This window comes from Prionailurus viverrinus, chromosome A2, assembly GCF_022837055.1.
Source record: "Prionailurus viverrinus isolate Anna chromosome A2, UM_Priviv_1.0, whole genome shotgun sequence".
NCBI lineage: Eukaryota > Metazoa > Chordata > Mammalia > Carnivora > Felidae > Prionailurus > Prionailurus viverrinus.
The window spans coordinates 64,616,809-64,638,990 of NC_062562.1; the positions used below are offsets into that span (position 1 = coordinate 64,616,809).

At 40.2% G+C, this 22,182-nt stretch overlaps 1 protein-coding gene across 5 annotated transcripts in view; it reads left to right on the plus strand.

The window, feature by feature from the left end:
• The first annotated feature begins 936 nt into the window (after window positions 1–936).
• SPATA48 (spermatogenesis associated 48) overlaps window positions 937–22,182 on the plus strand; it is a 53,490-nt gene continuing 32,244 nt past the window's right edge. For all 5 annotated transcript variants that reach the window (XR_007150202.1, XM_047849131.1, XM_047849133.1 and 2 more), the window contains exons 1-2: window positions 937–1,712; window positions 8,486–8,583. Coding sequence is in view for 4 of the 5 variants with exons in the window: in XM_047849131.1 (XP_047705087.1) it covers window positions 1,160–1,712; window positions 8,486–8,583 (651 nt within the window). In the remaining variant the exon portion in view is untranslated. The remainder of the gene's footprint in view (window positions 1,713–8,485; window positions 8,584–22,182) is intronic.

The window sequence follows — 22,182 nt, forward strand, 5'->3', positions numbered from 1 at the left end:
TTCCATTGTTCCTATTCTGTACATTGGTAGCAAAAATGTAAAATAATTTAGTGTATTTAAAATTTTTTTTTAACGTTTATTTATTTTTGAGACAGAGAGCATGAACAGGGGAGGGGCAGAGAGAGAAGGAGACACAGAATCTGAAACAGGCTCCAGGCTCTGAGCTGTCAGCACAGAGCCCCATGCGGGGCTTGAACTCACGGACTGTGAGATCATGACCTGAGCCGAAGTCGGACGCTTAACCGACCAAGCCACCCAGGCGCCCCAATTAAGTGTATTTTAAAGATGAACTTGTGGGGCACCAGGGTGGCTCAAGTCAGTTGAGCATTGGCTCAGGTCATGATCTTGTGGTTCGTGAGTTCGAGCCCCACATCGGGCTCACTGCTGTCAGCCTGTCAGCACAGAGCCTGCTTCAGATCCTCTGTCCCCCTCTCCCTCCCCTCCCCTGCTGGTGCTCTCCCAAAAAATTAGATATTTTAATGATGAACTTGTGCTTTGACTTTACTTATGTTTCTTAAAAATTATGTGCACTGAGTTACCTATGATATAATACATGTTCATTTTTTGCTTTACATTTACATTTATTCAGGTAGTGAGTTTTATAATTTATTAGGTCTATAAGGTAAAAATTTTAGTTAGATATAGACTTTAAAAATGTATTGTCAGTTGATTAGCTGCTTTATACTCTTTATTGAATATCATTTACCCATAAAATGTCAACTTATGAAAAAATTTAGAAATAAGTGACAACTGAGCACCATTTTCCTGAGCAGTGGGGAGGAAACTATCATGAAAACACTACTAACAAGGCCATTTTTGTCTTTCCTAAGAATTAAATTGTGACATATACACTAACTGGTCCAATGTGTTACAGTTCTAGCTGTTGCCAAGCAACAAGGACTCTCTTTTGTTCTATTATTTTCTGTCCTCATCCCTTACTGCCCTATCTACTTCTTTTGGTAGGGAAAAAATATCTACCTTAAAAAAAAAAAAAGAAGAAGAAAACCTACTCTATCAACATTTAGAAAACCAAATCAACAACTTTAGGTTAGATTAACCAATCCTCAATTATTGGAAATAGTAAGTTTTATAGTAAAAGAGAAAGGCGTCATCAGAAGAGCTTCATTTACAGTCAGCCAAAATTCTAAAGAGCGTGGATATGGATTCACAGTGCACACCCGGAAAGATCAGTATTTCTGAAAGGTCCATCCTTCCAGGAGCAAAGGCTGTTGAGAACGTGGATTACCCGCACTACTGCAATCTCTTAAGAAAAATGAACATGCCTTTTGTGAAAGGCGTTGAGGATAGACATGACCATGGCAGAATTGAAAAGAAATGCAATCCTACTTTTCTTAAGTTTCACCCTTATCCCCCTTCAGTCATGCCAGACTATCATTTACACTATCCTTATCCCCCGCCATATGGGCAAGATTATCCACTATTTCCACTTCGGGATGATGTGCCCTTGGGTGATCCCTGTTCAGGGTTTTTGAGTCCTGGTGGTGATGCTGATTTAAAACCTGGCATTGGCAGGACCATACCAAACCTGGTGGATTTCAGTGACGTGAAACCGCAGCATCGAGTTCCCAGGCCAGACACAGGATTTCAAACAACACTGAAAAGGCAAACAATTTTATTAGAAGAACTAAAACAAGACAGGAGATGGGATTCCAGGGCAACACCGGACATTTCCATCAGAGCAAGACTTGGAGGTAAATAAAGTGGCATGGGCTTTATAATTTTTTTAATGTTTACTTATTTATTTTGAGAGAGACAGCAGGGCAGGGGCAGAGAGAGAGAGAGAGAGAGAGAGAATCTCAAGCAGGCTCTGTACTGTCAGCACAGAGCCCTGACCTGCGGCTCGATCCCACAAACCATGAGATCATGACCTGAGCTGAAATCAAGAGTCGGTGCTCAACCGACTGAGCCCCCCAGGTGCCCCTGGGCTTTATAATTTTTAAACATTCGAACGAGAGAGAAGAGCATGGATATAAGATTCAGTATTTTAAACTTAAAATTATACAGAATAAGGAATTCTTATTTTTTAAAATTATAGATGGTAAGGAGAAGATAGTAAGATTGATAAGCCTTTTATAAATCTATTTGTAAGAAAATGTATTTTTAAATATATTTTTGACTGAGAGTGCATGTGTGGGAAGTGGAGGGGCAGAGAGAGAGGGAGAGAGAATCCCAAGCAGGCTCCATGCTGTCAGCACAGAGCCTGACACAGGGCTTGATCCCACGAACTGTGAGATCATGACCTGAGCCGAAATCAAGAGTTGGATGCTTAATCGACTGAGTCACCCAGGTGCCCCTAAAAAAATGGCTTTTAAAACGTGCCTTAATTAGGATAAGTGGCCAACACAAAGTGTGTATCAGAGAATTTATTCTAGACATGTAGATAACCTAATTTTTCCACAAGGGAATGTATGTTTAGTTTGGATGATTGTATAGCATACCTCCTTATCTGTCTCTCTCCCTTGAGAAACGTCTGCTGATGGTTATGAAAGAGGTCCCAAGAACCAAAATGAAATGGGAAGGTAGTTGGAAGTCGATTTGGGGGTCTGGTAAGAAACAACCCTTCCGTAGCCCTGGATACAGAACTGACCCCTTACTAATAGCTCTACACTTTATGGTTTCTCTGTAAGAACTCGCAGACAGTGTCACAGGCTTGGTGCAGAAATGGTGAGAAACACTTGCAAAGCAAAGGCACACGGAGTAAGAAAGAGCAGTTCGGAGAGAGAGAAGCAGACGATAAGAGCTAGGCTTTTTCACGTGTGCTTCAGCTGTGGACTCAGCAGGCGGGCTTGGGGGAATTCTCTAGTTTGGCATTTCCACATGAAGAATATGAGTGAATAAAGTAAAGAATGTGAATGAGGTTCCAGCAATCTATTTTAAGAAGTAAGTGTTTTACAATCCACTTGAAATGCCATCTAGACTGGAAGCTAACGTAATTTGCCCTGAACCGTTGATGAGTTCGGGTCTGTTGTGCAGACAGAGGACATCTCACTGATTCAGAGCTAGTGACTATTTTTCGACTCTGTCAAGAAAAGAGCTTGAGCTCAATCTTTTGCTGATGCTTCCGTGTAAAATAATAGTCATTGTTAAGAATATGTTTAAAGGAATTGAAGTTGTTTATAAGAGTCCTATTTTAGACAAGTATACCACTTTGTTTACAAGCAGTAAACCCCAGCCTAGTGTAAGTTTCAAGAGCCGTATTTTTGGTTTGTTTCGTTAGGTTTTTCTAAGCTTGGACTCTCAGAACATTATTCCAACAAATTACACGTTGAAGAAATAATTCATCGAAGCTAACTTAAAACTAAAATAGGGTTGACGGACTTTGCACCAACAGTTCAGAACCAAGTATAGAACTCACTGCCCGAATCAGTACAACAGAGTTCAATTGTCTGTCTAGGCTTGAATCCTAAGAGAAGGCTTACTTGCCCTATCATCTGGGAATAGTTGCTAATCTGTTTATGCCTGTGGATATACATATAAATTCACATACTAGTATTATTTAATAAGGTAATAATGAGGACTATTTAATATAATTCACATAAAGATATCTGACATGAAGGAATGGACGAATAAATGTTAGCTCTTACAAAGTCCAGAATTTTCAATTCCTTGGCAATAAGAGTACTTCTCTTATAAAATCATTAGGATTAAATGAATTAAGACATGTAGAGCACGAAACAAAATTCCTGGAACCCAGTTCAAGCATTCAGTTGATAGTAGCTGTTAATATTGGCTATTAGAGTTTCAAGGAGTAATACCGGCCAGCTGTGGACTGGGTTCGATATAATTTGTCCAAATTTTCAATGATTTTGTAGATCTTGGAAATAATCATTAATTATCAATAGTAAGTACTTTCAGTTTTTAGCAAACCCAAATACACATAATGTAGAATACATTCTGATAAAGGACACATTTGTAGAATTAATTATATCACACACCAGTACGCTTTTCAGTGGGCGTTCATAAATACCAAGACAATATCGTAAAAGATTATATTGCCAATTTCTTGCCCTATTCCGACTTTGTCTAGACATTTAACTGGGTTCAATACTTTTTTGTTCCTAGCTGGCTTTCTTTATCATATACCAGTCAGGTATTCTAAACTTATCCTAATTATATTCAAACCCTTCATTGGTCTTTTTGACTCTAATTACAACAGATGACACATCTTCCTTATCACAGAGAAAATAGAGGTTGCCTGTATCACATCTTTGACTTTCCTACATTCAGCTTCCTAATATCAATACTTCTAACTCCTTGTATATCTTATTACTTTTTTTAGCCACTGGCTTAGCTCAAGCTACTAAAAGAAAATACCATAGGATGTGTGGCTTAAACAAGACATGTTTACTTCTCATAGTTCTGAGGGCTGGGAAGTCGAGGATAGAGGTGCCAGCTAATTTGGTTCCTGGTGAGATCCCTTTTTCTGGCTTGCAGAGGACATGCTTCTTCCTGTTTCCTCATTTGGCAGAGAGAGAGAGACAGCTCTGGTCTCTCTTCCTCTTTTTTTTTTTTTTATAAGGATAGTAATCCTATTATGGGAACCACACCTTCGAGACCTTATCTAAACCTGATTACCCCCCAAAGGCCCAACCTTCAAATACCATCACACTGGGGGTAAAAGTTTCAACATGTGAATTTGGGGGGCATGCAAACCTTTGCTCTATAACAATCAACCATTTTTAAGTGCATGGTTTATTGGCATTAAGTACATTATTATGAAACCTACACCACCATTCATCTCCTTAAGTCTTTTCTTCTTAAAAACCTGAAACTCTGGGGGCTCTTGGGTGGCTTAGTCGGTCAAGCATCCAACTTCAGCTCAGGTCATGATCTCACAGTTCTTGGGTTTGAGCCCTGTATCGGTCTCTGTGCTGACAGCTCAGAGCCTGGAGCCTGCTTTGGATTCTGATTCTGTGTCACCCTCTCTCTGTCTTTCCCTCCCACCCTCTCTCTCCCTCCCTCTCTTTCTCTCAAAAATAAATAAACATTAAAAAAAATTTTTTAAAAACCCTGAAACTCTGTACCCATTAAATATTAACTTCTTATCTCCTCCTCTCCTCCCAGCCCCTGGCAATCACCATTTTTCTTTCTGTCTCAGAATCTGGCTACTCCAGAAAATATACCTTTGTATGATTTTGGTCTTTTAAAATTTATGAACACTTGTTTCGTGGCCTACAATATAATCCGTTGTATAGAATATCCATGTGCACTTGAGAAAAATGTGTGTTCTGCTTGGGTATTCTGTTGGCGTGTTCTGTATATGTCTTTTGGGTCAAATTGTTACTGTTTGAGTGCTCTGTTTCCTTATTGATCATTGTCTAGTTGTTCTCCCCATTATTTAAAGTTGAATGTTGGAGTCCCCAACTATTATTATAGAGTTATTTCTGCCTTCGATTCTGTCAGTATTTGCCCACGTACTTGGAAGGTCTGATGTTGGATGCATATAAATAGAGTATAAAGTAGAAAACACAAGAACAGGAAAAATCAACTAAACCTTAAATTGGTTCTTTGAGAATGACAAAATTGACCTACCTTTAGCTATGTTGAGAAAGAAAATTCAGAGAGACCACTACCAAGGATATTTTAGATGTTGAAGAAACATATCTCTAGCCATTAGAGGAGGAAAACACATGAATAAGAAAATATACAGGGGTGCCTGGATGACTCAGTCAGTTGAGTGTCCGACTCTTGGTTTCAGCTCAGATCATTATCTCACGGTCATGAGATAGAGCCCCAAGTTGGGCTCCATCCTAAGCATGGAGCCTGCTTGGGATTCTCTCTCTCTCTTTCTCTCTTTCTCTCTTTCTTTCTCTCTCTCTCTCTCTCTCTCTCTCACCACCCCCTCACTCATTTGCACACTCTGTCTCTCAAAATAACTGAATAAATATTTCCAAGAAAAAAAAGATAAAAAATATACAGAGAATACTCCTTAAATATTTCTTTTAAGGTTTTGTTTCTTGGGGTGCCTGGGTAGGCTCAGTCGGTTAAGTGTCCAACTTCGGCTCAGGTCATGATCTCGCGATGGTGAGTTCGAGCCCCGCATCAGGCTCTGTGCTGACAGCTCAGAGCCTGGAGGCTGCTTTGGATTCTGTGTCTCCCTCTCTCTCTCTCTGCCCCTCCCCTGCTCATGCTTATGCTCTGTCTCTGTCTCTCTCTCTCTCAAAAATAAATAAACATTAAGAAAAATTTAAGGTTTTGTTTCTTTAAAACCATCACATTATAGAAGTATTTTATGATAAAAATGATAGGTCCTATGGAAAAACACCATTTGTGGCAGACCCCTCCAAACTCATACACTTTCATGTGTTGCACAAAACTCACAATGAACATATCACAGTCGCAGACATGTCCCATCTCTAACAAGGGAAGAACTAATACAACATTTTCCTTGACAAGGGACTTGATACTTGTTTGGTGGCATGAAAGTGGTGAAATGAGACTATGCGTAATGAAGAAAAGGTGTGTGATCGCTGCTCCTGAATGTGGCCATTGGCAGCTCACCGCTTTCAGTGTGTGTCTGCCCTTTCCCGCACCAGGGCATGAGGTCTGTTCCTTGCCCACGTTGTCTCTGGGCTCTAGCCTACAAGACATCATTAGCAACCATGATGTAAGTGGAGCCTGACTTCAGGACTTGCACATTGGGATTAGTCCTCTTGGGATTCTTCCTCTGGATTCTCAGTGACTATTTTGTGACAAATCCAGCATGGGCCCGTAGGAAAAACAAACAAACAAACAAACAAACAAACAAACAAGGCACTGGTCAGCAGGCCTAGCTGAGCTCCCACTGGCCAGCCATGTGAGGGAGATGATTTGGGACCTCATAAGCTCTCCCAAGCTACGCCACATGACATACAACCCCTGCCTGGCCTCAGAGTCCCGAGAGATGATGAATGGTTGGTTTAAGACACTAGGTTTTGGAGTGGTTTCTTCTGCAGCCGCAGAGTGTGAAACAAGGTAACGGCAATGCCATCGTCTTACTTAGATGTGAGCGTAGCGACCCTGACGTGCACAGCTGAGATTCATTGTCCCGTTTCCTGTCTCCTACTCTGCCTTAAAAATCACATTTTAGGTTTTGTTGTTTTCCTACTTTCCTCTTTGGTCAATGACAGCAAATCAGAAGGACACCACAGAGTGCCATCCTGCTGCGGTGGGCACAACGGTCTTCTGGAGGGTTTCCTTTGGCCAGCTGGGTGTCACCGACAGAATTATCCTTGTTCTCAAAATGGAAATAACCATGGGCTTCAGCACGACCTTTCTCACTTGGCCTTGACCTCCTGCCTCTGCCTCTGCCTCTGCCTCTGTATTTTCTCTTCCTGTGGTGACAAAGTGCTGCAAACTTAGCAGCCTGACATGAAACCCATTTATTAGCACCCAGTTTTGTGAGAAAGTCTAGGCAGGCTCAACTGGGTTTTCTTTCTTTTTAATTTTTCAATTTTTTAAATTATTTTTTTTAATGTTTATTTTTGAGAGAGAGAGAGAGCAGGGGAGGGGCAAAAAGAGACAGAGACACAGAATCCAAAGCAGGCTCCTGGCTCTGAGCTGTCAGCACAGAGCCTGGACGTGGGACTCGAACCCATGAACAGTGAGATCATGACCCGAGCCGAAGTTGGATGCGTAACTGACTGAGCCACCCAGGTGCCCCTCAACTGGGTTTTTTATTCAGGATCTAACTGCTAAAGCCTACAGTGTCCAGGGAAAATCGACTTCAGGATCATTCAGTTTGTGCAGATTCCGGTTCCGGGCATCAGAGCTGTCACAGCCAGGGACACTCTGCTCCCTCAGGCTACCTGTGCTCCTCCTCACGAGGCCTCCTCTGTCTTCTAAGTCAGCAGTGGTGTGTCCAGGCCTTCTCAGACTCTAATCTTTCTGACTTCCCCTTTGTCAACGTTAGATCAAGAGTTGTCTTCGGGGAGATAGTCTCAACTCCCCACAGTCTGGCTGGGCCAGTATCCTTCCTCCACACCCCCACAGAGCTCAGAGCCCAACTATCCTTATGGTTGCTACACGACACTGCAACGATCTACTTACACGACTGTCGTTGCTCTTTGTTCAGGAGCACCTCAAAACCAGGAACCCCCTCTTCCGTCTCCGCGTATCTATTTCCACTTACGGCGCAGTAGATATTTGTTGAAGTCTGTGTGTGTATTTGATAGGGTCTTAGAACTTCTATCAGTTAGGTAAGTTATCTACATGGTAACTAGACTCCTTTGTGTGGCCACCGTCCCCAACCGCACACTCATCTGCAGATTCATGGTACCCAACAGGCCTCTTCTAGTAATGAGTGATACATACCAAGTAATTCCACATCGTTATAATTACCCTAAGATGGAAATTCAGCTCTCACTGCTGAGAAAAGTTGTTAGGTATTCCACCGAAACGTCAATTAACGTCATTTCTAATAGGAAATACTTCTGGCAGAAGAAAAGATCTCTAGTACATCTTTAAAAACTTATTTTTTTTTCAGGTTGGACAAGCCCACTGAAAGTTACTCCTTTACCACCTCATCACGAAGTGTGCTCAATAAATCACACATATGTATTTGATGAAGAACCAACATGCACGGTAAGATTGTCTTATGGGATGGGGTTACACAATATTTGCAATTCATTTCATTGTCTGTGTATTTGATATTTTATGCCCTGGAAAAAAAAAATAGCTACTGTTTAGAAAGTACTTCTTACGTGCCAGGCACCATGCAGCCCTTCACAATGATTGTGTGTCATGTGTTATCGTTTGTCGTCCTGTAGCAATACTGTGGGGGAGGAGAGAGCAGGAAATGCTGATAGTGCCCAACCCAGATGCCCTTTCCTGGCAAGGGCACCCTCCTCCAGTAGCCATGAGTGGTGGCCACCAAATGCCTGACGGCCACCAGCCTGGAAGACCGCGCCCTCCTACACGGTCTCCTCAGACTTTGGCCAATGGCTGACTGACTTCCTAGAGGAAACACACCTGAAACTAAGCAGGGTCCACATTCTCACTAACCTCCTGTCCCCTAGGGTGCTCCAACAGTGTATTACTTGAGTGAAAATCTTGCTTCCATCCCTGCTTCTGGACAAGGCAGTATTGTTATCCCCACCTTACTTGAGAAAGCTAATGACCAGTGATGTTACATAACTGATTTTTTAATTTAATTTCAAGTTCGTTAACGTACAGTGTAGTCTTGGCTTTAGGAGTAGAACCCAGGGATTCATCTCTTACCTATGACACCCAGTGTTCACCCTGAAAAGTGCCCTCCTTTTAATGCCTGTCATCCATTTAACCCATCCCCCCACCTGCCTCCCCTCAAGGAACCCTCAGTTTGTTCTCTGTATTAAAGAGTCACTTACTGGGGCGCCTGGGTGGCTCAGTCGGTTAAGCGGCCGACTTCGGCTCAGGTCATGATCTCACGGTCCGTGAGTTCGAGCCCCACGTCGGGCTCTGTGCTGCCAGCTCAGAGCCTGGAGCCTGTTTCAGATTCTGTGTCTCCTTCTCTCTGATCCTCCCCTGTTCATGCTCTGTCTCTTCCTATCTCAAAAATAAATAAAATGTTAAAAAAAATTTATATAAAAAAAAAGAGTCTCTTATTTTAACTGCACACTAAGTATGAAACCAAAGTTTAAACCTGGGTATCTTTCTGAATTTAATGATTATGTTATTAATCATTTTTCTATGTGGATTTTATTGGCTCTAAACTCTTGCTATTTAAATGACTGGAAGACTACCCAAGGGATATACAGACAGCTCAAGGATTTTTCTTTTTTTAAAAAAATAGCTTGGGGCATCTGGGGGACTTAATTGGTTAAACATCCGACTTCGGCTCAGGTCATGATCTCACAGTTCTTGGGTTTGAGCCCTGCATCGGTCTCTGTGCTGACAGCTCAGAACCTGGAGCCTGCTTTGGATTCTGTGTCTCCCTCTTTCTCTGCCCCTCTCCTGCTCATGCTCTGTCTCTGTCTCTCTCAAATATAAATAAACGTTAAGAAAAAAATTAAGAAAAAACCCCAGCTCTATTGAGACATATTTCATATACCACAAAAGCCATCCATTTAAAGTGTTCAATGTTTTTTTTTACATTTTTAAAAATTAAGTTTAGTTTTGAGAGAGAGAGAGAGAAAGTGTGAGTGGGGGAGGGACAGAGAGAAAGGGAAAGAGAAAGAATCCCAAGCAGGCTCCGCACTGTCAGCACCAGAGCCTGATGTGGGACTTGAACCCACGAACCATGAAATCATGACCTGAGCTGAACTTGGACACTTAACCAACTGAGCCACCCAGGTGCCCTAAAGTGACTGATGTGTTTTTAAAGGTGCTCACGAAATGGAGCAACGTCACCACAATCTAATTCTAGAACATTTTCATCTCCCCAGAAGGAAACCCCATAGCCATTAGAAGTAAAGATGTGAATACTTCTAAGGAATCAGTGTCCATTTCCATGACCCCCATATGTATTCCTTTCCACAATTGATCTCTGCTTGTGGATTTATCTGTAACTGTCGTGTTAGATTTAGTTCTACTTTTCCCATGTCTTCCTTCACGATTGCGCAGACTGATTCGACCACAGAGGGGATTGGGGCACACGTCCCACAACTGCCAGTTGTACACAATGAGTGGCGAAGGAACCAAAAGGGTCCCTCAAAATCTGTATCATCAGTGCCTCCTTTATCTAGATGCCATCCAGCCATGCCGGACTTCCTGCTTTTCCTTGTCTACAGAGTTTTCTTTATAAGAAGATCTTGCCCTTAGAAATGGGGGTAGGGGCGCCTGGGTGGCTCAGTTGGTTGAGCGTCTGACTTCAGCTCAGGTCATGATCTCGCAGCTTATGAGTTCGAGCCCTGCATCGGGCTCTGTGCTGATAGGGCAGAGCCTGGAGCCTGCTTCAGATTCTGTCTCCCTCTCTGTCTGCCCCTCCCCCACTCATGCTCTGTCTCTCTCTTTTTCTCTCTCTCTCTGTCAAAAATAAATAAACATTTAAAAAAAAAGAAATGGGGGTAATTTGGCCTGTTTTGAGCCATTCTAAATTCAGATAAAATGCAGAATGTGGTTGAAAGGAGAAAGAAAACTTGTACTTACTAGTTTCACTCATTCCATCTCCAGACTTTTCAAAGAATCCATTGCTCCTGTAGGTAAGTCCTTTGAGAGCAAATCAAAGTAAACATTTTAAGAAATGAAAGGCATTGGTGCCTTTTGTTTTTCATTTAAGCTGCAAATTCATGGCAAGTCTCCATGTTTTATCTAGTTATCTATTTTAGAATTAGACTACTGAAGTAAGTGCTTGTCATGTAAAGGCTTATTAGCATCTTTATTTAAATTCAAAATAAGTTTAGACTTCTTCTCGCAGAAAATAAATCTGGATATTTTATTTCCAGTAGTAGAAACTAACCAGGTAACATGGGGCAATACTTCTAATGGGAAACAACTAGATTAATATTTCGCTTTTATTAAAATATCAAAAAGCTAATAAGGTAGAAGTGATTGGGTCAGCGAAAGGATGGAAACTTTAAAATGTAAGCCTAGCACTCAAGGCCACTTTGGCCATACAGGAATTTGCCATTCTAGAAGGGAAAGCTAAAACTCTGAGCCGGATCTTTGGTGGTCTCAGAAGTATAATAAAAGATCAAAAGTTGGAACTGATCTCTGAAAACAATCCACTGCTTTGGAAGGAATACCTGGAGGCTGGTTTCTTAGAAAAAGGATACATCAATAGGAAAAAGCCCTTAACCAGACTAAAGCCTGGCTTGGTCCGAGTAAATGAGAAAACTCTAAGTCTTGAACTGGTATCGAGGTGACCTTAGATTCTTATCATTCCCAGGATGCAGGCAGACAGAAACAAGACTTCTCTGGAGAAAGATAATATGTGACTAAGCCTTAAATTATTTCCATCAATAATGTTTTAAAATAAAATGTCCAGCATACAATCAATAGTAACCAAACACGTAAAGAGAAAGGGCACCGTGAATTAGAATCAGCAGAATGAAAGAAAACAGAAAGACACACATTGATTCTAGACACTGAAAATGTGCAAGGAGAGAAAAGGTGAGTTCAGAATTTTTGTAAAGAAATTAAAAATTACGAAATGGGAAATTAGGAAATTGAGGGGAAAGGAGTTCCAGAACTGAAAAATATCATAAACAAAGAACAGAGCAAGTGAGCACAGTAGCTGATCTGACGCTGGTGGAGAGAATTGGAGAGCTAGTAGGTAAATAAGGAGACACCATTCATGATAAAGCAAAAATGCACAAAAAAATGGAAAATACGAAGTGAGAGTAAGAAACATATAGGAAACAGTGAAAAAGAGGAACGTGTATTTATTTGAAATCCCAAATGTATAGATGAATAGGACAGAAGCAGTATGTGGAGATGTAACTACTTATCTACCGTGTGCCCATTTCTGGGCGGTTCCTAGAGGGTGCCCTCACGTTCCCTGCTGTACATGGAGAGTTATGGCCCCACACAAGCACCAGATCCCACAGCAACAGCTTGTCAGTGTTCCTCCCAGCACCACGGCAAATGGCAGCCCAATTTTCAAGAGAGAGAGATCCAAAACATGGAAGACACAAGAATGGAAAGAAATAGAAAATTCCTGAAAATTTTGTTCGCATTGTTTATGGTAATTGCATTGCTCAGAACATGGACCTCAGCAGCCCTTTTTTGTTAGCTCTTGTGAAATTTGAAGAAATTCTAGGAAGTTGAGGCATTTATGATGTTGACAGTGATGAAGGATCTTAATGCGGATGAACAATGCTGAAGTATTAGGACATAAAGGAACATCTCCTTCAATGTCTTGTCATAGAACCTAAGAAATATCTAGCATTTGTAGAGAAATTTCCAGAGTCAGACTTCAAGAACACTGATGAATTCAAATAGGAAATGTAGTCCCTTCCTTACGAAACAGTACACACAAAACATGCAGAGAATAGAAATAGAAGATTCGCCAGCAAGAGAAAAGCTCCTATAAAGATTTGCTTTGACGGGCGCCTGGGTGGCTCAGTCGGTTGAGCATCGGACTTCAGCTCAAGTCATGATCTCATGGTCCATGAGTTCGAGCCCCGCGCCGGGCTCTGTGCTGACAGCTCAGAGCCTGGAGCCTGCCTCGGATTCTGTCTCCCTCTCTCTCTGCCCCTCCCCAACTTGTGCTCTGTCTCTCTCTCTATCAAAAATAAATAAACATTAATAAAATTAAAAAAGAAAGATTTGAGAAACCGTGTAAACCATAAACTTCAGGATCTGCAAACGTTTCATAAAAAAATTAAAGATATATAACATATAGAAATGGCAGCTTATAAGACTTATCAGGAACTGGAAGCGATGGGTTTTAGAGAAAAATCCAGATTCCAATGAAAGATGATACCATGGTATCAATGATATACCAAAATGCTGAAGAACTCGAAGAGAGCACAGATTTCAGAATCTTGGCCCCTTCAAGGGGAGGACCAATCTTACCCACACATTACACACCAACCTTATCAAGACATGACCCACGGGACACAGGTGATTGTGACAGACCTCGTGAACTCTGCGAAGTTCACGATAAAAGATATTTTAAATGAACCGTGGCCAATTCTAATTTAGTGGACTTTTTAGAAGTAAAAAACTTGATATGATTTTTGCCTTCCCACATGCCTTCTTTTTGCCAGGAGAGCCATTGTTTTTACGTGCTTGTTTGTTCTGCCTGTAACACAGCTCTTATTCTTATCAAGGTTTACATGTGATTTTCAAGAGAGACATAGAAATTACATCAATGATATAGCAACAGTTGATTTGGCAAAGATCCAATACATATTAGTGTACAACATTAACAATGGTAGGTTGACTTACTTGGATGACCTCTATGTTAAACATAGATTTTTTTTTTAATCTGTAAAGACACTGAAATATCTGTTCGTGACTCTTGCTGATAAGAGTCATTATAAACTGTGTGGCAATTAATAGGACAACAGGATATTGGGGGATTTAGTATAGACAAAACTCATATAGTCGAATAAGGCAGCACAGTTAGTTAATAAATATAAATATAAATATAAATATAAATATAAATATAAATATAAATATAAATATACTGGGGCAACTTGTTAGTAATAATACACACACACACACACACACACAAGTATACCTTCTTGCAAGGACCATTCGTAAAATTACCACGTATCATAAAACAACCTGGAAATTTTCAAATATTTAATTTTTAAATTTTTTGGCTTAGATGTTTTTTTTTTTAATTTCACTATTATTAACACACAGTGTTGTATTAGTTTCAGGTGTACAATATAGTGATTCAATAACTCCTTACGTTACTCAAATATTTTATTTTATTTTTTAATGTTTATTTCTTTTTGAGAGAAAGAGAGAGACAGAGCATGAGAGAGGCAGAGAGAGAGGGAGACACAGAATCTGAAGCAGGCTCCAGGCTCTGAAATGTCGGCACAGAGCCCGATGCGGGGCTTGAACTCACGAACCGTGAGATCATGACCTGAGCTGATGTTGGACACTTAACCGACTGAGCCACCCAGGTGCCCCTCAAATATTTTAAATCACACAGAGTATGTTCTTTGACCACAAGACCATTATAATAGATCAAAAACCCTAGAAAATCATGCGTTTGGAAATGTAAAAATATATTTATGGACATGAGTCATGGGCCAAAGGAAAAACATAAGGAAAATGGAAAATGGAAAATGTCTTGAACTGAATGATAATAGCAATATCATAGCAAAATGTGTGGGAATTAACTATAATAATGCCTAGAGGAAAATATATAATCTTTGATGGTTATGTAACAACAGAAGAAAACCTGAAAATTCAAAAACTGAGCAAACTAGTAAAACATGGCAAAATCCATTTTTTTTTATAATGTACAAACCCTGCACCTTCAACATGTCTAGGACACAGAGAAATACTAAATTTTGAATGACTGCAAGTTAAAAAAAAAAAAGAAAACATAAAATCCTAATAAGTCATGCTTCAAGCACTTAACAGAAGCCTTTTATTCAGTAAATGAGGACAGTCTTGGAAAATGTGTGGTAGAGAGAAGCCGGCCTACTCCTGATCTAACAACCACCGCTAGAAAGATAGACTCCGTCTGCAGAGAAGGAATTTACAAGCATACACGACTTGAGGTGGCAGTCTTTGAAAGGCATTAATTGTTTAAAAGAGAGTCGCCCTTTGGAGGTTGAGTGATGAAAAGGAAAAAGGGAAAGAGGGAAAGTTAGTATTTTGAAAGGCAAAGAATGAATTGAGTGGAGGTGAGATAACCCCTTTGATAACAATCTCCCGGGACGCCTGGGTGGCTCAGTAGGTTGAGCCACCGACTTCAGCTCAGGTCATGATCTCACAGTTTGTGAGTTCGAGCCCCGCGTCAGGCTCTGTGCTGACAGCTCAGAGCCTGGAGCCTGCTTCGGATTCTGTGTCTCCCTCTCTCTCTGCCCCTCCCCCGCTCATGCTCTGTCTCTCTCTGTCTCAGAAATAAATAAACATTTAAACAAAAAAACAAAAAACAAATCCCTTCCAGGAGGAAACAACTTTATTAGAGAAAGTGCTGTACTTTGCCACACGGACAGAAGAGGGCAGCATTGAACTAAGAATATCGCGAACCACCCCAACTCCATCAAGTGAATGAAAGAAAATGCGATAAATCTATTCGAAGAAACTATAACAAAAGAAGAATCGAAATAAGAACCAAAATACCTTAGTAAGAATACAACATACCAAATCAACTATAAAACAGAAGAAAACTGTATTGTAACACTCCAAACTGAGTTACGTGTTTCAAACAAGCATCCGAGGATATGAAAAGCTGTCTTGATACAGATATTTGAAACTTAAATACAAATAAAATTGACAGTGAAAAAAAATGAAAGAAATGGAAAATTCATTCAGAAGCTAAGGATCGCACTATGCCCAAAGGAAAAGATATTCAAATAAAAATTTAAGAAGGGACACCGAAGAAAGGCAGGGAATCACCCAAGAGAAAACCGGAGATGAAGAATCAGTTAAAAATTGACTGAGGGGCACCTAGGTGGTTCAGTGGTTAAGCACCCAACTCTTCATTTGGGTTAAGCACCCAACTCTTGATTTCAACTCAGGTCGTGATCTCACGGTTCGTGAGTTCGAGCCCCAGGTCGGGCTCTGTGCTGACAGCTCGGAGCCTGCTTGGGATTCTCTCTCTCCCTCTCTCTACTCCTCCCCGCTCGTGTGCACTCTCTCTCTCTCAAAATAAATAAATAAACATTAAAAAAAAGAAAATCCTTTCTCCAAAGTTAGAAAATGAACAGCTACGTAACCCAAAAGAAAGTACAACAAGATATTTTAAAAGATAAGAAAAGAACATGAATGAAGTGTAGATGAAATGGAATAGCAGCTGTTGCCTTTACTTTTCTGCCTTAAACATAGAGAAAATTGGCCACAGTATGAGAAATAATAGTTTGCAAACACTAGAGAAAAGGCAGTGACGGATTGCAATCTCTAAGGAAGGGAAAATATGTGAACCTTCCGATTTCACCAGGTTACTCCCTGGAGGCAGCTTCTGAGCAACAGTCAAGGGAAGGGAAGTCCATACACACCTTTAGACTCTTGTTGAGCTGAGGAGACAGAGATTGGGGCTCTGGGGGACCCAGGCATCCAAAGTTTGTGGACCAGGGCACCAGAGAGGAGGGGGCTGCAGAGACAGTGCACTGGAGAGCTGGGGAGGAGAATGTGCAGGCCTGTGAGCACTGATCTGTGCACTGACAAGAGGAAAGTACTGGAACTTGGGAAAGACCAGACCTGCTGTAGAGAACTGCATGATGATTCTCTGAAACGTCAACAGCGCAGGGGATGGTTCAAGTGCCCGCAAAACTGGAATGAAGATACCTTGGAGGACACAGGACGTCAGGCAGGATCTTCAGAAGGATGTCACTTTTGTAGTCAGGGTTTCTTAGCCCTACTCCAAAGGTTCCCATGGACCTGCTCTGACAGGTTAAAGGCAACCCTCAAAAACATCCATGGACTTCCAGTACTTAACTTTGTGCTGGAACATATTCTAACACTACTTAAGAATAAAAAAGTTAATAGAGAACCCAGAAATGGACCCACAAACGTATGGCCAACTCATCTTTGACAAAGCAGGAAAGAATATTCAATGGAATAAAGACAGTCTCTTCAGCAAGTGGTGCTGGGAAAACTGGACAGCGACACACAGAAGAATGAGCCTGGACCACTTTCTCACACCATACACAAAAATAGTCAAAATGGATGAAAGACCTAAATGTAAGACAGGAAGCTATCAAAATCCTTGAGGAGAAAGCAGGCAAAAACCTCTCTGATCTTGGCCACGGCAACTTACACTCAACACGTCTCCAGAGGAAAGGGAAACAAAAGCAAAAATGAACTACTGGGACCTCATCAAGATAAAAAGCTCCTGCACAGCGAAGGGTAGGAAACAATCAGCAAAACTAAAAGGCAACAGACAGAATGGGAGAAGATATTTGCAAATGACATACCAGATAAAGGGTTAGTATCCAAAATCTATAAAGAATTTATCAACCTCAACACCCAAAAATCAAATCATCCAGTGAAGAAATGGGCAAAAGACATGAATAGACATTTCTCCAAAGAAGACATCCAGATGGCCAACCGACACATGAAAAAATGCTCCACATCACTCATCATCAGGGAAATACAAATCAAAACCACAATGAGACACCACCTCACACCTGTCAGAATGGCTAATGTTAACAACTCAGGCAACAACAGATGTCGGTGAGGATGCGGAGAAAGAGTATCTCTTTTGCATTGCTGGTGGGAATGCAAACTGGTGTAGCCACTCTGGAAAACAGTATGGAGTTTCCTCAAAAAATTAAAAATAGAACTACCCTATGACCCAGCAATTGCACTACTAGGTATTTATCCACAGGATACAGGTGTGCTGTTTCAAAGGGACACATGCATCCGCATGTTTATAGCAGCACTATCAACAATAGCCAAAGTATGGAAAGAGCCTAAATGTCATCGATGGATGAATGGATAAAGAAGATGTGGTATATATATATATATATATATATATATATATATACATATATATATATATATATATGTATGTATACACACACACACACACACACACACACACACACACACACACTGGAGTATTACTTGGCAATCAAAAAGAATGAAATCTTGCCATTTGCAACTACATGGATGGAACTGGAGGGTATTATGCTAAGTGAAATTAGTCAGAGAAAGACAAATATCATATGACTTCATGCATGTGAGGACTTTAAGAGACAAAACAGATGAACAGAAGGGAAGGGAAACAAAAATAATATAAAAACAGGGAGAGGGACAAAACATAAGAGACTCTTAAATATGGAGAACAAACAAGAGGTTACTGGAGGGGTTGCGGGAGGGGGGATGGGCTAAATGGGTAAGGGCCATTAAGGAATCTACTCCTGTAATCATTATTGAACTAATCCTAACTAATGCTAGCATTGTTGCACATATGCTAACTAATTTGGATGTAAATTTAAAAACAATAATATTAAAAAAAAAGAATAAAACAAGTTATGGGGCGCCTGGGTGGTTCAGTTGGTTAAGCGTCCAACTTCAGCTCAAGTCATGATCTCATAGTTTGTGGGTCCGAGCTCTGCATCAGGCTCTGTGCTGACAGCTCAGAGCCTGGATCCTGCTTCAGATTCTGTGTCTCCTTCTCTCTCTCTCTCTCTCTGACCCTCCCCTGCTTGTGCATCCTCTCTCTCCCTCAAAAATTAATACATCAACATTAAAAACAAAGAATAAAACAAGTGTTAGCAACCAACAACCCAACGTTTAAAATAGGTACTCAATAGAAATTAATTTTCATGCCAAGAAGTAGGGGACTGGTTCCCATACTCAGGAGGAACGGTCAATCAAGAACACGGGACCTGGAAGTGGTGGACAGGAAGGAGCAAGCAGACAAGGACGTGTGCAAACACAGCTATTACACACATGTTCCATACATTCAGATGGTGAAGGAAACCACAACCACGGAGGTGAGGAAAATGCATGGTGTAAACAGGATTCAAGAGGCCATTTAGACATGAAAAACACGATACAATGAAAGATAAATGGATACACGTTTCAAAGCAGATCAGACACTGCAGGCTAAAAGATCAGCGAGGTTGAAAATGTAGCAACAGAAACTATCCAAAGTAAAACAGAAAACGTATAAGTAAAACACCAGTTAGCTTGGGGATGATAGCAGGCCGTTTAACACGCGTGTAACTGGCATTGCAGAAAAGAATGGAAAATGGGGGAAATAGTTGGGCCAACAGTGGCCAGTGTTGTTCCTCATGATTTAAATCTACAGACCCAAGAAACTGAACAAGGGCCAAGCTGTAGAAAGATAAAGGACACTGTGCACCTAAGTTAAATTGCTGGAAAACGGGGATACAAAGGACATCTTGAAGCGGTTAGAGGAAAAAAGTCCATTATACACAGAGGAGCACAGGTAAGAATGACAGCAGGCTCTTGTCTGAATCTGTGCTCACTAGAAGAAAATGGACACATGTTTGCAATGTCAAAAGAAGTTCATTAAGAACACATTCATCAGCAACAACAAATTTCAAAAAGGAAGGCAGAGTAGATATTTTCAGAAAAAGAAACCTGAGGCATCTACTGCCAACCGACCTAAGGAGGTTCTTCAGACAAAAGAATATAGTGCAGGTGGAAATTTGAGTTTGTTCAATGGAATGAAATTGAGGTCAAGAGACACGGTAAATGTGTTGTAAATAGAAAATGCTATTCTCCATTTTGAAATACTGCAAAATATCCTTTAATATTTTTTTAAGTTTATTTATTTTGAGTGCGCGTGAGAGAGAGAACAAGCAAGGGAGGGACAGAGAGAAGGAGAGAGACAGAATCCCACTAACAGTACAGAGCCTGATGCGGGGCTCGAACTCACGAACTGTGAGATCATGACCTGAGCTGAAGCCAAGAGTCGGACACTTACCGGACTGAGCCACCCAGGTGCCCCCAAAATATCATCGAATGTTTAAAGCAACAACAGTCGCAATGTATTTGGGGCATACAGCACATGTAGAAGTCCATCATATAACAATAGCACCCGGGAGGTCAGGATGAAAATAGGCGTGTGATATTGTAAGTTTTTACACTATTCATGAAGTGGTGTAATATTATACTTTAAATCTTAGAATTAAAGACGTATAAAGTCTTAGAGTGACAGTAATAACAGAAGCCAATCAATCAATCATAGGCAATAAGCTAATAGGGGGAGACAAAATGAAATTCTACAAAGAAAAAAAAAACTCAAATAATACAAAAGAAAGTAACAGAAAAGGAAAAGGAGGAGATGAAACCAACAGTAAACAAAGCCATATTGGAACCAAATTATGTCAAATGTTATATTAGATAAATTTAATGTAAGGAAATAGAAAGTCAGACATTTTTATGTTGGATAAAAAAAATCAATACCCAACTATATGCTGACTACAAGAAAACCATGGTAAATAGAAATAGAAAGTCAGACATGTTTATGTTGGATAAAATAATCAATACCCAACTATATGCTGACTACAAGAAAACCACAGTAAATAGAAATAGATAGGAGTGTGGGATGGGAAAATATCTACCATGCGCGTTTTCTTACTAAGTTTTTTTGCGGTCTCAGTGCCATCCAAATCAATATCCTGTCTGTATCCACGTGGAGTTTGAGAAGTGCTTTATAAAAAGGATACAGAAAAGCAAAGGATCAGAAATGACCAAGACTGTTACTAACAAAAGGGGAAAAAAAATCAATACTCTCTCAGGATCAAAACTCTCAGCAAACTTGGAGACTTAGAGGGGACCTTCCTCAATCTGCGATAAAGCATCTGTGAAAACCCTGAGGCTAACGCAATGATGATGTAAGACTGAATGCTTTTCCCTTAATATCAGGAATAAGACAAAAGTGTCTGCTCTTACCACTATCATCTTCCATTTAGTGGAGGAGAGAGCTATTGCAGAAAAGCAAAAAACAAAACAAAAAAAGAAATAGAAATAAATCCATCTCTGGGTAGAGATGACATGATGGTATTTATAAAAAAATATTGTCAGAAATCTTCAAACCAACTGCTGGATGTAATCTTTAATTTCATGGGAGGCATAGGCTTATGGTTAATATGCAAAAGTCAATTGTAATGTTAAGTATCATAAGCAAACAACTGGAAAATGAAAGTTTAGAAGATTCCACTGACAACAGTACCAAAAACCGCATAGGATTTAATAAATAATAAAACACGTGCATTTTTTCACTGAACACTATAGTATGTTACTGAGTGAAATAAACAACGAAGACACAAATAAACGGAAAGTAAGCCAGGTTCTTTGGCTGGAAGGCTTGTTAATTTATTAAAACTTCCCCGATTGATCTCTAGATTCAATGCAGACCCTATAAAAATCCTGAGAAGATGTTTTGTGGAAATTGACCAGATGGATTATAAAATTTCTATGACATGAAAAGCCTAAAATTAAGCTAAAACAATTTTGAGTAAAAATAAAGTTGGAGGATTTGTGCTCTCTGATTTTAGGTTTGACTGTGAAGTTGAAATAATCAGCACCAATTGGCAAAGTGATTGGCAAACCCAGCAATGGAAAACAGTGTCCAGAAACGGAGCCATCTACTACATTGTCATTTGATTTTTAAAGAATGTGTCAAGGAGGCCTGGGTGTCTCAGTTGGCTAAGCGTCGCACTCCTGATCTCAGCCCAGGTCTTAATGTCAGGACTATGAGTTCAAGCCCTGCGTTGGGCTCCACACTGTGGTGAAGGTTACTTAAAAAAAAAAAAAAAATGGTGATATACTAAACATTTCAACTGAAAGGCAGAGATGATCAGAATGGATTAAAAAAGCAAGACACAACTATATGCTATTTACAAGAGGTACGCTTTCAGTATGAAGATACAGATCAGCTGAAAGTAAGTGAATAGAAAGCATATTAGATGCACGTGACATATTCACTGTAATCGTATGTTGTAGCATAAAACAAATCTTCATATGTTTAAATGTATTGAAATAATTCTACTTGTTTTCTCAAACCACCACAGAGTTAAATTAAAAATAATTCACCATAAGATGTTCAGGAAAGCATCAAATGTTTTAAAATTAAACATCACAATTCTGAACTATCCATGGGCCAAAGAAAAAAATCACCAGAAAAATTAGAAAATGTTTTAAACT